This window comes from Aureobasidium namibiae, assembly GCF_000721765.1.
Source record: "Aureobasidium namibiae CBS 147.97 unplaced genomic scaffold scaffold_2, whole genome shotgun sequence".
Classification (NCBI taxonomy): Eukaryota; Fungi; Ascomycota; class Dothideomycetes; order Dothideales; family Saccotheciaceae; genus Aureobasidium; species Aureobasidium namibiae.
The window spans coordinates 1,333,461-1,348,878 of record NW_013581207.1 but is presented as its reverse complement, the minus strand read 5'-3'; the positions used below and the strand labels follow the sequence as shown (position 1 = coordinate 1,348,878).

Below are 15,418 nucleotides of genomic sequence, written 5' to 3'. Positions count from 1 at the left end.
CGCACCGCGAGACTTTGCTTGACGGGACGAAACCGGAGTATCGGGAGACCTGCACAAAGAAACGACAATCCTCGAAAGCACGCACTCGACCCACTGCTGCTAACAAGTATGGCTGCTTGCGGCATGTATCTACGTCGGAGCGTATGGAGCTCGTCGTAAGGGGCTGAAAGCGGTCGTTCATTCTGGTCATCGCCCGGGACCGCTCGAGCTCACGCAAGTCGACACAGTGCACTTAGATGGGCCTCGAAGGCACATGGCACGTGGACTACATCGTTGCTACACCGAGATCTACACGCCCGCGCTGGACTGTCTTGAGGAGCACTTGATGCATGCATACTCTCCTCACGATGATCAAGAACGAACACCACCCGTCAAGTGCCAGGAAACTTGGAAACGGTTTCGGTGCACTAAAGTGGGAAATTCGAAAAAAGGCTCTATCTGAGTTGTGGTTCTGCTCATACATCGAAACGAGTTACTACCAAAGTGTCCTACCAATCTATGTTCTGCCTCCCCAAAGACCTTGAAGCAGGGTCCTGATATGTCGACATGATCGCTCAAAAGTCAAAAGCAACGCGAGAACCTTGTCCGATCAGAAGGCTGGCTGCGGGCCCCGATGGTCGGGTCCTGGGCAGGTAGAAAGAGAATTTGGCATAAGCTGCCATCACCTCCCTCTTACTCGAGTAGGCACCCCAGTATTTGAGACCCTCATGATTGTCGAGAAAAGCTTTCGCAAGACCATACATACGTTGTGCACCAGGAGTGATAGTTGTGTTCCCACTCCAGTATACCTCGTTGAAGTAATCGTCGACAATCGGCCAAGTTATGGTACCCAGACTTCCATGAATTGTATTGGTGAGCAAAAGATCCATCTTCCGGCCTGGAATGAGGAACGTGTCGAACATATAGTTGGCAGGGAAACGGGGCGCGAAGATGAACGACCCTTTGCCCATCTTGTCGTTCGCAGCGGGGTGCTCGATGATGACTTGTTTGCCGATTCTCTCGAGGATCCATCGGTCTTCCATCTCGAAAGATGGGTCTTGGAAGAACTTTTTGATGGATCCCGATTCCTTTCCCTGTTTCTCTTCGAGCAGTTGGCATATCGCCAGGAACAAGCCGCATTGCTGGACCCAAGATCTGTTGTAATCGGTTTTACATTGCCAGTTGATGTTGCCCAAGCCCATGAACACGGCGGTCTTTATGGTTGCAGTCCTCCCGACAACTTCCCTCAGCTGTTCCCGGGCATGTCTGGTAGGGTCGAAGATGTGTGTCTCCGGAGCCAACGGTTCTGTAAGGAGTTTCTGGACATCCTTGACCTCTTTCCAGATTGTCGGGAAGTAACCGTCTGCCGGTTGGCCGTTGGCAGTAATGGCTCTTCGTCTAAATGCTTTGTGGCCGAAGTACCAATCATCGATACACCTCTCCCAGTCTTCTTCATTGATGCCGACTAGGCCAGAATCATTGCCAGAAAGTGAGTTTTCAGGCAAGGGGAAGAGATTCTCAGGCTCGTCTCGCGGAACTCTGTCCATCGTGTAGTCGTAAGTTGGTCTTTCTTGGCGGAGATTGGCAGTATAGTAATGAGATGCTGATCAGGATATAACAATAGATATCGCTCCATTATCAATATCAGCACAAAGGTTTGAACTCGAAGGAATGAAGGCACCATATCCGCAAGCAGACTCTACTATCGCAGCGTTCTCTCGAGGAATGCGAGTTTATCGAGACTAGAAGCGCGAACATTGCTTTGTTGAGACCGAGATGATGAACGTAGCTTTGTTGGTACAGAAATAGATTTGTATGCAAGCGGTTGAGAACAATGAACTTCGCGGAGGACAAACAGCTGGATGAAGCTGGCCGTAGGGAGTGGGACAAGGTAAGGAATGCACGAATCCAGGGGCATCTTTCCCTACAGTTTTCGGTCCGCCAGCGTCACCCGCCTTCTTCCGACAACGGACGATCGATCATCGTTGGAAGCTATGAATCACATCGGGTTTCGAAAAAACATGAGATTACGACTCGTTTCTGAAGAAGAAAAAGAGTATTGTAGATTGTAAAAGTCGTAGATTCATGTATAGCTTGCGCCATATTATGCCGCATCGATAGCAACCTCCAGTCTACTCCCACAACACTCTGATATAGTGATACCACTTGGTATAAGGCTTCTTAGGCTTACTCGTCGTCATCACCTCATCAAGCCCACTCACAAGATCTACACTCAACGGCGAACGAGCCCACTCATCATGTCTAGCCCAAAACACCTTGTGAACCAGATAAATAATAATTGGAATGGGGATACCAACATATGCCGTAAAGAAACTGGCGATGGACCAGTTCTGCGGCCAGAACACGGTGAATCCATTGATAAAAGTCAAAATGGTGAAAAAGACCATGGCGAACCAAGCTCCCCAGGGCTGCATGATGGTGTTTCGGTAAGGGAGGTCAGAATCGGGGATGCCCTGGGCTTCGATGGCTTTGCGGAAACGGAGGTAGGTAATGCAGCAGCAGATCCAGGAGATGAAAGCTGAAGTGTTGGTGAGGTTGACGAGCCAATTGAACACGACACTCGCAGAGTTTGCGACGTTGAGATAGGCCAGCAGAGAGAACAGCGATGACACTCCCATTGCACGAATTGGAACACCACCTTTGCTGCAATGCTTGAACCAAGCGGGAGCGTTGCCGGCAAGAGCCAAAGAGTACAGACTTCGGCCAGAAAGGTACAGGAATGAGTTTCCAGACGACCAAGCACTGAGGATGATACCTCCATTGATGATCGAGTCCAGGATTGGGATGCCGGCATTCTTGATTCCAACAACGAATGCCGAAGACCCAGCACCAACTCCACCGTTGGTCAATGCCTGATCATCCGAACGGCAAATAACGCCGATAGCGAGAACAGAGAAGATGTAGAAGAAGATCAAACGGTAGAAGTATCTCCTAGCCGCGATGGGAAGGTTACGGCGAGGATCCTCGATCTCACCACCAGTTGCAACCAAAAGCTCGGGGGCGAATGCAAAGGGAAACGCGCTGAGTACCCACGTCGACAGCAGCGCTATGAAGCGTCCAGTGTTTCCTTCGGCAAGGTAGACGTTCGCGGCGCCGGGATCTTGCCAATACCTGAAGCCCAGCCTGTCCTTGGAAGGGCCACCACCGAGACAGATGATGAGTGAAACAAGCAAGAGTCCAATCATCATGACCACTTTTGTACCAGCAAACCAGAACTCAACTTCGCCATAGTATTTGACGGGAAGGAGGTTCAATGCGACAATCAGGACCAGCATGATTGAGATCCAGGCGGCGATGTTGATGGTAGACCCCCAGTATTCGATGACCAGACCAGCTGCTGTGATCTCATATGGTACCAAGATACCCAGAGAGTACCAATAAAGCCATCCCAGAGCAAATCCGAATGAGGGCGATACGAATCGATCTGCGAAGAGAGTCATACTACTACCGCGAGTAGGCAAGTAAGCGGACATTTCAGTGATGGCTAGGGAGATCAGCATATAGCTCTCATTCATGGTGCCTGGTTCGAGTGCTTACCGGTGACGATCATCCAGATCAACGCAGCCATGAAGATGAACGTTCCCAAGATGAAAGCCGGACCACCTCTAGCAAGCGTTTGACCAGACCCGACGAAGAGTCCTGTACCAATCGTGCCTCCCAGAGCGATCATTTGGGCATGTCGTGACTTTAGGCCGCGTTGTGTTGTTCCATATGATTCGTCGAAGACATCGCCAGCTACAGGTCCTGAGGTCGTTTGGTAGATTTGTTCACCCTTCTCATGGTCAACTTCAGACGGAGTCTTCATGATAGACTGCTCGCGTGATAGTCTATTCATGACTGTGGGGTGTTGGTCAATCTGGATGCCAATGCAAGGCGTTGGTAAGAGTAACACAGCCGAAACAATTGAGTGGTCAAGAAGCGAAAAGCTGCAGAAAGCTGAACACAGCGTGAAGGAGAGGACACATCTACAGTGCGGATCTATTATACTTGACTATCTTCTAAGACCACCGACACTGAGATTGCTCCTCAAGGAGGTACGCAGGCCAAGAGATAAGCCCAGATAACAGTGACTGGGCAAAGCAGACCGCAGCAGCGGTGGCATGTATTCGGACCGTCTTCCATACCTGTAGCGGCCACGCACGGGCCAGTCAAGTCTGTGACGAGAGAATTGGATCTGCAGCGCTCTCCCTTGCAAGGACAAGAAAGAAGAACGGCGTATCTTGGTATCTGCTGCACAGACCACTCTTGGTATGATGACCACGCGCTTTGCGTGTCTGGAGATAAGGCTTATACAGGTCTACCTTCAAGCCTCTTCGCTTTCTCGCGGCCCAAGAACTGTCTCTTGCTGTATACTCTCTCGAAACCTCAAAGCAGTGTCTAAGCACAGTGGGAGAGATAGGTTATGAGCGGATGGAAAGAAACGGATGGCTGACAGGCCAAAAACTTGGGGAAACTTGGGGAAGGGACTGTTTCGTTTCTCGGCGGAAACGATGTGGGCCAAGATTTTCTTGCTCTCAAACACCTCCCTGATCCAAGTGTTCTCGAGGACGAAACGCACATCGTCAGCGTCCACATGGGCAGATGGAGTATAACGGAATACGTCCGAGGTCATCTAGAGAAGAATTGGTCAAAGACGGACAAACCCCACCTCTGTACCCCGCCATGTCTAACCGCATGGGGCAGCATGTCCGCTCGAACATTTGCCAAGACAGCTATATAGAGCGGACACAGGAGACTCGATGAAGACCTCGAGTCCAAGATCCTGCTACCATACCAACAACACCTTTCAATCATGTCCTCAGCAACATCCTTCCGCGAGTTGATCGGCGTGCAGCCATCAAAAGCCAGTGTCGCCGATAGCACCCTCATCATCATCGATGCTCAGAACGAATACGCCGAGGGCAAGTTGAAGTGTTCCAACACAGCCTCCTCTCGCAAGGTCATCGCCTCGCTGCTGCAAAAGTACCGCGACGGCAACGGAAAAATTGTTCACGTCGTGCACGATACTCCCGACGGCGCACCTGTCTTCACCCCTGGCACCAAGCTCGCCGAAGAGTTCGAGGAGCTCGCACCAAAGGATGGAGAAAAGGTCATCCACAAGAACTACCCCAGCTCTTTCGCGAGCACCGACCTCCACAAGCATCTCGGCGGCGGCAAGATTGTGCTCACCGGATACATGGTATGTTCATTTGTGTTCCATCTCTTCTCTTGACAATTACCAACGAGTATAGGCGCATGTCTGTGTATCGACAACAGCCAGACAGGGAGCTGAGCTGGGATACGACGTGGTTTGCGTCGAGGATGCAATTGGCGACAGATCGATTCCCGGAGTCGAGGCTGAGGAGCTGACCAAGACTGCGTTGAACGAGATTGCCGATGCATTTGGCACCGTCATTCAGAGCAGTGAGATCCAATAGACGGTAGTCGCAAGTACAACTCTCAATCTTCGTCTTGATGCTTCAAAGTATAGATGGTCAAGCTAAGGCTGTGGCCGTCGGCGAAATCTGTTTCTGGCATGTTGTTTTCGTGATGCGTGTTGACAACAGCCTTCGCGGCCGCGATCGCATCGTCGCATTGTTTGAGTACAAGCTTGTTGCTGTTAAAGTCTATGGTCAGACGAGTTCGGGAGCGCTCGGCCTCGTCGGCGATCCAATGCATGGACGAGCTGACATAGAGCGGTGACTTGACAGCAACCAACATGAAAGGCAGCTCGAGCATCCACTCTATGCAGGGTATGAAGATAAACGTCGACTCGTCTACCAGCTCTTCGGCTTGCGGAGGGTCCAGGACGGTGACAGCAAGGGACTGTAGGAACTCTCGGTCTAGGGAGGTAAAGCGAGGCTCTTGAGCATAGAGCTTGAGCTCGTTGGCGTGGTTAAGTTTCGGTCGCACTGGATGTATCAGCTACCTGTCGAACATCGATATACGTGCTTCGCCGTACCCATTTCTACCATATCCATGAACATGACCAGCTGCCAAACACTCCTGAGACGGTTCGCCCATGACAGACTGGGACTGCCCAAAGCGACGCAGACGGCCTTGTCCAAAGACCATCCTCCCTCGGCCACCTGCCTTGCCAACAGCTGTTGGAGCCATTGGCGCGCTTCACTGTTCGCCCACTGCTGTTTGCATCGGGTATGCTCGTCCAGTAGCTTCTGCACCGTGAGTGATCGATCGACTGGCGGAAGCGAGCTGTCTACTAAAGGCGTGCTGCCGTATCGTGAAGGTGTCGTACGCTCGACCCTAGACCAGCCATCCTCGGATTCTGATATGATCCGCTTGGGATGGTATGGCTTGCGAGCTCTGCGCGACGAGTGCGGCATGTTCGGTATCTGTAAGCAAAAGTTTGTTTATTCCTGCCGATCTCTCAGAATTCATGTGGAATGCCAAGAATACCAACCAAACTACCAGCACCTCTAGCTGTCAGTCCCTCTCATCGAGATTCAACATGCATTGTCAATGGTTCTGCTCGGGGTTTCAAGAGAAGAGCCATCGAGTATATTCGAGCTCTCGTCAGTATCACAGAAATCCTTCGAGTAAGCTGCAGCTGCATCTGCATCAATGATGTCCGCTACCCGATACAGGAACATGCTCTTACACTTTCGCACTATGGACTACTACATCATGCATAGATAAACAAGCTATAAGACGTCCTCTATGTCTGGTTTCCGATGAATTTCCACCTTCCATAACTCTATAGATCCGCAATCTCCACCTAAAATGACCTCCCTCATTCTTCTTCTCGCATTCATCCTGCATCTCGTCACACAAATTACAGCCCAAAGCCTCAATGTCTCAACCTTAGCAGTCCAAAATGGCAGTTCTATACTCGAATGCTGGAGCCTAAATTCGCCCACCTCAGGCGCAGGAGCTCAAAACTACCCTCTCGGTGACTTCAGCGAAGCTTTTATTGGCGCGATCCCTCCACACACATATATCGGTCAAGCATGGCCATCTTGAATACAGTAATCTCCCTCGTTGGCCAATCTCTGCAGTCAGAGCCACTTGCTGATACATCACGTAAAGGTACTCAATGATCCTGCAAGGTCTAGTCCACATCTCCCTGCCCAACAGCAAAGATGAGATATACATCCAACCTGGACCTCTGAGTGTTCTCCTCGTTATTGATCAGCGAAATGTGTCTATCACTGGTCACATCACCGACTTTCCAGGTTCGGAGACGACGCTGATCGCACAATTTCCGGTTTCGGGGAATCTGGTACCTGCTCACACCGTGCTGCATAGCGGACCTTGTGGTCTTGATGATGTGAGAGGGTTGATCGGATGAGTGAGGAGATGCAAGAGAGCTGGCAGTGATGCCTACTAGATTCATAGCGCCATCGCCGATCTAGATTAGCATCGCGTGCAGTCTTCGAGTATGACAGACTCGAGGTCAGCAAATGAAAAATGGAAAAACTACGGAATATTTCATCTTTGTTCATAGTCGTACACCCGATTAATGTTACCCTTGATCTATACCAAAAACCCAACACCTTGCTCGCTGACTTATTCACAAAACCGTAACCAATACCTTGAGAAAAACAATCATCCGGCCATCGCCTGCTTGGGTGTATGCTGATGGTCCGCGTTCGGGCCCCATCCACCTTCCATCTCCTTCGTGGCCTTCTGCATGCGGCCAACACCTCCGCCTCCGACTCTGCTGCTGCTGATGTCCTCTCTTGGCGACTCGACTGCTGTGTCGCTACTAAGGCTCTGCTTCTCTGCTTGAGCTCTTGTGCCTTCGCATTCTCCACTTGCGTCTATCGCACCTGTATCGGCAGGTCCTGCTTCGTTCCCTCCTCTCTGCTCGCGGTTGCCCTGCATAGACTGGTGGTGCATCTCCCTGCGGCCCATAGTTTGGCCATTCGGGGCGACGCTCGATGAGCGTTCATACTCCTCAGGCTGGTCCATTGCGCTGGCTCTTGGTTGCTCGGCAATGCGCATCTCTTTGCGACGCTGACTGAACACCTTTTCAATGTCCTTTCCTTCCTTGTGGGCCTGAATTGCTCGCCTGGTTGCGTTGACGTTCTCGAGCGCGCCGTTGTCCTCCCACACCTTCTCTTCCTTCGACATGCTCAGTCTGCCACGTATTCTACCGCCGTGTTGACGCTCGTGCTTCTTCTTGATATCCCAGGCTTCTTTCATGACTTTCCACCCCTCATTCACCATCCTCTCAGTTTCTGCTACGTTAGCACTCTTGTGAGCTTGGTCGTACTCGCGCAGGGCCTGCATGTCCTTTTGTCCCTGGACAATGTGAGCTCTTCGGATGAAGAATGTGGTACCAGGGCCGCCCATGCGTTTGGTGATCTCCTTGCGAACACCTTGCGCTAGGAAGAATGGAGGAGTAATTATGGCTGAGATATCCTTGAGAACGAAGCCTCCGATACCTCGAGCACAGCCGATACCCAAGCCAGTAAACTTTCCGTGTTTGCTGGTGCCATCCTGCCATCCATGCATTGGCTGAGTTACCAGGCCGGTCCATCCATCGTATATGCCGTAGAACAGCTCTTGTCCGGCAGCTCGCGAGCCAGAATGCATTCCAGTAATGCGGATGGGTTTGCGTACAGATGCATCTCCGTACAACCGAGGTGCGTTATGGAAACCCTGGCCAATTGCTAGACCAAGGTCCAGTGGCATACTTGCGAGGGCGCCGCCAGACTCCAGGAAAGCGTCACCAAACTCTCCAGCCAACTCATGGGCAAGTGCTTCTTCCTCTGCAGATTGAACAGATTCCAAGGTATTGTTTGTCGAGGTGTGCCTGGGTCCAGAGGGTCGTGCTGAATCCTGTGCTGCTCCAGGAACGTTCTTCCCTTTGGCAGCCTCCTTGAGTAACTTCTTTTGCTCCTTTCTCTCGGCTCTTTCTTTCTTTTTCTTCTCCCGTTCTTCTCGCTTTTTGAGGTTCTTTGCAACACTTGTTGGTACCATTCCGACTCCTCTTGCAATCCCGGCTCCTGTCTTTATGAGTGCACCGCCTGCACCTGAAATAGGCTCTCCAGGGCCGTCAAAGTCGTTCCATTCGTAATGCCGCAGAAGGCGAAGCTCTTTCCAGGATACCCTTTTCTGCTCGACCAAGATGTCCGCTGCTAGCGCACTCAGTCTAAGATTCGATGACTTCATCTGCCATACAGCCACTCTGTCTTCAAGAATGGAGCACCTCATGCTGCGCTTCCCTGCAAAGGGCAAACTGCGGTGGAAGCTCTTCACTGCATTTTCTGCACCATCACCTTCAGCAGCAATGCTTTGAGCAATTTCTTCGGCATTCTGACGGGCTTCGTCAGTGAGACATTGCTTGATGCCTTCTGCAAGTTTTTCTGCGTCCAGTTTCTTGTAAGGAATTGCCTCGTGAGCACCAGCCTTAGCTTTTGAGACCATAGCTCCCCAGAAAGGCTGGTCTCCGAAGAAGGGAACAATCATGGTCGGCTACATTACCCAAGTTAGCGTCGCTTCGACTCCACTAGTAAGAAGCACATACCTTCCCAGATCTCAAGCCAGCGGCAGCCGTACCAGCGCCACCGTGATGGATGACAGCCTTCACGCGAGGGAACAACCAATCATGAGGCGTGTTCTCCAGCATGAAGATGTTGTCCGGTGTGTTATCGCCGCCCAGGCCACCCCAGCCCTTAGAAACGAGAGCTCTCACTCCGGCGATCTTGACAGCATCAAAGATCATCTTTGTAAACTTATCCGGGTCATCAACGACAATGCTTCCAAAACCAATGTAGATAGGAGGTTCTCCCGCGTCCAGGAAATCTGTTAGTTCTTTGGGTGGATTATAGTCGCTCGCAAGGTCGAGGAAGACGTAACCAGCAATATCAATCTCCGGGCCCCAATCCTTGGGCTTGGGCACCAGTCCCGGAGACCACAGATACGTGTAAGGTACTTTCATTCGATAAAGCGCACCAGGTGCCCAGAGACTACTCACAGGTTCTAAGCCAAGGGTCTTGACACGGAACCGGTTGACGAGATCACCGAGACCTTGCCATGTCATCATCTCAACTAGGGGATAGCTCATGAAGTTGATGTATTCGACACTAGTGTTGGTTTTCTGTGGACTGATGTTGGCGAGCGGATGAGGGAATGATTGTGTTGGTGAGTATGGAAAGGTGAACATAATGTGCAATGGAATACCGAGACGTTCTGCGATATGAACGTGAGCGAAAGAAGGTGGGTTGGCGATGATCGCATCGGCGACGAAGGGTGCCTTGGTTCCAATCATCTTCATGTTGGCTTTGTCGGACTCGTCGTCGGTAGCGTTGACACACGCACGCCAAAGCCCTTCGAAAATCTCGGCCATACCCTTTCTGCGGCGAGCAATCTCGCCTTGCCTGACAGTCTCAAGACTGGGGATGAGGCCTGGGTTTTTGACCATGAAGGCCATGAGCTCTGAGGGATCTCCTCCAATGCTAAAGAACTCGAGGCCAACGTCTTTCTCAATGAAGTCTTTAAAAGCTGGATGCGTTGCGACTCGCACACGATGGCCATAACGTTTGAGAATGCGTGCGATCTGGAGAAACGGCTGGATATCACCTCGACTACCAATGACCATGATGACGATGTTGAGACGTGGCCTTTTGATTGTTTCATGGAACGAAGACGCGATGGAAGCGGCATCGTCGGAGAAACCATCTTGAGACTCGCTGTCTGTCTTCATATGGTGGTCTTCGGAACTAGCGTCCGAATCATGCTCATCTCGAGAGGCACGTTTGTGAGGCACCCCGAGGTGATTCTGGATTGTCTGACCAAAAGTCTTTGCGATGTATCCATTCCCGGCAGTCTCGCTGACAGAGATGTTGAGTCTACCATCGCGTTCAGAGACGTTGTCTTTTGCTTTGTCTTGGTCATTGCCAACGTTGAGTCTAGAGTATGATTGTTCTCTTTCCATCTTTCGTCGTGGTTGTGTGCCCGTCTGCTGGTTTCTTTCAGAACCGCTTTCCGAGGACGATGATGAGGCCGAGTCGGATCCGTCGGTTTGGCTGGGTTGTCGAGCGTGAGTGTGGGATGTACTTCGCTGGAGAGCATTCATAATGGTGGCACTGCGAGGCATGGCCTTTGGTCTTTCTGTTTGCCATGATCTCTCGAGACTAGGACGGTCGCCGACTTGGAGTGATTGTGTGTTGGTTGGCTTGGAGACGTTCGCTGGTGTCTCTGCGTGGTCGACCCTTTCGATACCACGTTCCGGACCATTGTTCTGTTGTGGTTGTCCCCCGAAGTAACCTTCTTTCTCGGCGCCTTGGTAGAGAGCAGTGGCCGGGGTATGATATACTGAGGGCGAATCGTCTCCATCGACGCCGTGTTTCGGAAACTGCGTCTCTGGCGGTACGATGGTAGGAACAAGTACTTTCCCCTTGTTGTCGGTGAGGACACTCGGACTCGTCTCTGCCTCGCAGGGTGGTCTGCTTGCTTCGGATCCCGCCATCAAGGGTATATCAGTGCTGATATATGTACGGCGGCCGTCAATCCTAGTGGGCCAAGTGAAGCCTGGTGGAAGCAAAAAGTTGGAGTGCCCGTGTCGACGAGTTTCGCATCAATTCAAAACGACAGGGGGGAGACAAGGATGATAGACAAGTAGAGCCCCTAGTCTAGCGTTCGCAGATGCCTTCCGCTGCCCGCAATTCAGGTTTCTCTAAGCGTCTCTATCGATGATGAGATGCAGAGTCAATCCCGATGCGGATGCGGAATTACACTGTACAAGGAAAGAGCGATCTCAAAATGACGTCAACGCGCCCGGATTTGCGCGAAAGCTTGAGTAACGCAACCCGCCCCCCACAGCGGCTCTTGCTGCCATGCGAGGTGATGATGAAGTCTATGGCGCAACACTTGTAAACCTCCAAAACCTTCGTCCGACGAGCAGATGGCTGTAGTCGGAGTCTTTACATGTGCGTAGTAACAAAGTCCATAGGTACACTACAGCCTGCATGGTCTTGAAGATCGATCTGAGGCCGAAGGATGCTGCTGTGCGTCTCATTACCAACGCTAGCAGCTTATAGGACCGATCTACAGTCGCTGATTCGTTCACAGCCCAGTTAAAGTGGTCGAGTGACGAGTCGGAGAAAAGGCGTCAAAACACTTCAATTAAAGCCGTGCCTGACTCTGTGCCCAAGGGTCGCATCGGTGGCCGTATATTATTGGCCATTTGTTTTTCAGCTGCGCCCACCACTGCAGACTTTCTCAGAAGTCGAGACCAAGCGCTTTCCTGTGTCCGTGATTTCTTCTCGTATTGACATCATCACGATTCCAATGGACTTGTTGCTCGAAACCACCATTGCACAATTTTTACAAGTCTAGCATCAAACCATGTACCCGGGGCAACGGATCTCTGGAAACATGGAAGAAGCTACAGGCGCCGGATGGTGTGCGTCTCAAGGGTATCATCCTTATCGCGACCTCGACCGACAGTCGGGAAATCCTCAACTGCAGAACCTCCCCGACCAGCAACAGAGCCTTGTCGAGGGTTCTCGGCCTTCTGGCAATAGTGCGCGCTCAGCCAAGGAAAGGCCCTGCGATGCGTGTCGCCGGCGCAAGACGCGATGTGTCAAGGAGAAAGGCGAAGATAAATGTGTCCTGTGCAAATTTCATACTCAGGAGTGCACCTACCTACACGAGCCAGTCGCCAGGACAAGGAAACGAAAAGCTCAACCTACTGAAGAAACCGACATGGGAAACGCAGACGACAGTCCACATGTGCTTCGAACCAATGTAGGAACTGGCGTGGAAGAGTACGACGAACTTCCTGGGGAAAGCTTGCTGAAGAAGACGCTTGGGCTTCAGAACAAGCATCATGCTTACTTTGTCGGCCTGACTGAACCTTTCTCCTTTCCTCGATTTTCAATCACCAAGGGAAGCTCGCAGAAGTCTACGCAGGGCGGTGTTGTCACAATCCGAAAAGTCGATGACTTCAATGCTTTCACCGTCCGCGAAGACCAAGGCACCATCGGCTATGATACCGAGATGAGTCGTGTAGATGCAATACAGCAGCTGGTTGAGCCTTATGGACAGGCTCTCGTCGACCTATACTTCCGTATCATCCATCCATCGTTTCCCATCCTCCATAAAGGCGTTTTCCTGGAAAAGTATGCACGCTCCTACCGCGAGTTTTCACCTGCTCTTCTGGCAGCCGTCTATCTTCTTACAACCAACTACTGGAGGTGCTCGCCGGTCCTAGCGACAAAGCCTGCGCCAGATGCCTGTCGTCTCTACGAGTTAGCAATAGAGTCTTACGATCTTACCATTCATCGCCCCAAGCTCTCGTCGGTCCAAGCGGGGCTGCTGATTGCACAATACGAATGCTATAGTTCGGATATCATGGCCTGTGGATCCAGAGGTAAACTTACGGCACAACTTGTTTCTATGACACATACCATGGGGCTCCATCTAGACTCATCACGATGGGATCTGCCAGCTTGGGAGATCAGCTTGCGCTGCCGTCTTGCCTGGGCTGTCTACCTGCAGGACAAATGGGTGGCTCTGATCGAAGGCCGGCCAGCTTTGCTTTCGGATCGTGATTGGATTGTGCCTCTCTTGCAGCACAAAGACTTTCCAGAACATGAAGAGCACAATGAGGAAGGTAGTTCGGAAGTCGAGAACAGCCGTATCATCTTCATCCAGATGATTGAGCTCACTCGGATACTTTCTCATATTCTGGACACAATCTTCAGCTTGCGGTCACATCATGCCATGGAAACGTCACACGATCCAGTTGGGATCCTTTTGAGTAAAACGCAGCCCTTGCAGCGTCGACTTAGTGCCTGGTCCGATTCAGCAATGGAGGTACTATCTCTGGAAAAAGCTTCGTCCATGCGACTGACTTGTATAGGTGAGATCCGTGTTAATCATTTGGCTGTGCACACTCGTTGACCATCTCTAGGGTACCTCAGACTTGCCCATCTTGCTGTCGATGTCAGTCTGCATCGACGTATCATATGCCAGTCCATGTCTCGTGGTTCAGACCCGAACGTCGCTGCGGCGTGCCGCGTCGCTGCCAAACAGAGATGGCTATCTGCGCTTGAATTCGTGGATAGTCTGAAGGCGCGACACCTTAAGTCATTCTGGTACTTTAGCTCGACCGCATGCTTGACATTGCTGATCTCTTTTGGCAATGTTCTTGTTGGATCTGCCTCTGACTCGCCTGAAGAACAATTCTATCTCGACAAGCTAAAGGAGTTCCGATGGACCCTAAAGATCAATGGTGAGATGGGCGCAAAGTTCATGAGCGCAGCTATCAGATCGATGATCCTCGATGCCAAAGAAATTCGCAAGCCCGAGTCTTCTATCACGAGTTCAGTCACTAGTCCTGAGTCGAGGTCCGGATCTGGCTTTGGCAATCCCTCTCAGCCTGCGTTTGGAAGTGCTCCTATTCAACCAAACGCGGCCCCACTAGGATCTTCAGGGGTCACGTCTGGCTGGGTGACGCCGGCAAGCTATCCTGACTCATCAGTCTTTGCTGGCTTCGCACCAAATATCTCTCTGCAGATGCCATACATTCCTGGATATAATACTTGGGCGCCCCCCTTCGAGAATGGCCAATCAGCGAATGGCTACCTCGACCACATGTCTGGCTGACGGACACATACGAATGCGACGAATTTAATGGACACGTGTAATGAACCTGCCGCCAAGGCAGTAGTATTCATGCAATAAAGCGAACTTCCATCGCGGAGGCAATCCCTACTTCTCACATCTCACCTTTCTTGGAGGGATGCTTTGAGACCGTTTGAATTACGACATATTATGTGCATCTCATGAACGAAGACGCATTGTGTATGGTACGCGGTGGAAATGGCCGAGCTCATGCATGAGCTCAGAAATTATCACCATCAACTTACGGAGAGCTTTACTGCTACACAAACACATGAACCACGAATTTTACGAAAAGAAAGCTATCGAGGGGAGCATTAATGATTGTCAGAAATATTTGCGGGCGGATGTGTCTGGTTCCGCTTCCGCTTCCGCACCCACCGGTGGCTAGGAGATCGGGCCTCTGCTGGTTGAAATGCCGCGAACCAGACGATCGAGTGTGTGCTGCCTGTGTCGGCTTGGTTCGGGGCGGAAGACTCAACCACGGTCTTGAGCCCCGTCAAACACACTTTGGTCGCGGGACAGATGCCACCCTTGACTTATCAATAAGCAGACGGAGTTCTGCCAATTGCACAGAGCTACACGCTGCACAAGTGCATGCGGAAGCAAAACATCATCGAAGCTTAGAATGATATGCGTGGCTACAAACATCTTTATGACACAACCTTGGCGACACATGGAAAAGCTTGTACCGGGAGCACTACTCCGAGACATATTGTTCGGATCTTAAAGGTACCACTCGTGAGAGAGGTGTCTTGACTTTGGGCTCTTTGGAAACAGCCGAAATTGTGTGATTGGTGAAGCGAAGGGCGAACACTTTTGATCTTGAGTACAACGCCCTGGT

General features: G+C 51.3%; 7 protein-coding genes across 7 annotated transcripts; 3 read left to right on the top strand and 4 right to left on the bottom strand.

Moving 5' to 3' along the window:
- Positions 1-554: 554 nt before the first annotated feature.
- Positions 555-1,526, bottom strand: M436DRAFT_78618 (uncharacterized protein; the record flags this gene model as incomplete). The annotated part of the gene is made up of 1 exon (XM_013575920.1): positions 555-1,526. One exon carries the CDS (start codon positions 1,524-1,526, stop codon positions 555-557), a length of 972 nt encoding a protein of 323 aa, XP_013431374.1.
- Positions 1,527-2,111: 585 nt separating this feature from the next.
- M436DRAFT_78617 (histidine permease) lies at positions 2,112-3,805 on the bottom strand (the record flags this gene model as incomplete). The annotated part of the gene is made up of 2 exons (XM_013575919.1): positions 2,112-3,484; positions 3,538-3,805. The coding sequence occupies 2 exons, from the start codon at positions 3,803-3,805 to the stop codon at positions 2,112-2,114; spliced, it is 1,641 nt and encodes a 546-aa protein (XP_013431373.1).
- Positions 3,806-4,792: 987 nt separating this feature from the next.
- M436DRAFT_78616 (Isochorismatase hydrolase) lies at positions 4,793-5,417 on the top strand (the record flags this gene model as incomplete). Its single annotated transcript, XM_013575918.1, has 2 exons — positions 4,793-5,179; positions 5,232-5,417. 2 exons carry the CDS (start codon positions 4,793-4,795, stop codon positions 5,415-5,417), a joined length of 573 nt encoding a protein of 190 aa, XP_013431372.1.
- Positions 5,418-5,439: 22 nt separating this feature from the next.
- Positions 5,440-6,323, bottom strand: M436DRAFT_38238 (uncharacterized protein; the record flags this gene model as incomplete). The annotated part of the gene is made up of 2 exons (XM_013575321.1): positions 5,440-5,891; positions 5,942-6,323. 2 exons carry the CDS (start codon positions 6,321-6,323, stop codon positions 5,440-5,442), a joined length of 834 nt encoding a protein of 277 aa, XP_013430775.1.
- A 397-nt stretch (positions 6,324-6,720) lies between these two features.
- Positions 6,721-7,288, top strand: M436DRAFT_69815 (uncharacterized protein; the record flags this gene model as incomplete). The annotated part of the gene is made up of 2 exons (XM_013575751.1): positions 6,721-6,940; positions 7,047-7,288. The coding sequence occupies 2 exons, from the start codon at positions 6,721-6,723 to the stop codon at positions 7,286-7,288; spliced, it is 462 nt and encodes a 153-aa protein (XP_013431205.1).
- Positions 7,289-7,806: 518 nt separating this feature from the next.
- M436DRAFT_18120 (UDP-Glycosyltransferase/glycogen phosphorylase) lies at positions 7,807-11,068 on the bottom strand (the record flags this gene model as incomplete). Its single annotated transcript, XM_013575118.1, has 2 exons — positions 7,807-9,420; positions 9,473-11,068. Coding segments are annotated over 2 exons (3,210 nt in total), but the record flags the coding sequence as incomplete, so codon positions are not given.
- A 1,397-nt stretch (positions 11,069-12,465) lies between these two features.
- Positions 12,466-14,184, top strand: M436DRAFT_17188 (uncharacterized protein; the record flags this gene model as incomplete). The annotated part of the gene is made up of 2 exons (XM_013575114.1): positions 12,466-13,813; positions 13,865-14,184. Coding segments are annotated over 2 exons (1,668 nt in total), but the record flags the coding sequence as incomplete, so codon positions are not given.
- Between the last annotated feature and the right edge of the window lie 1,234 nt (positions 14,185-15,418).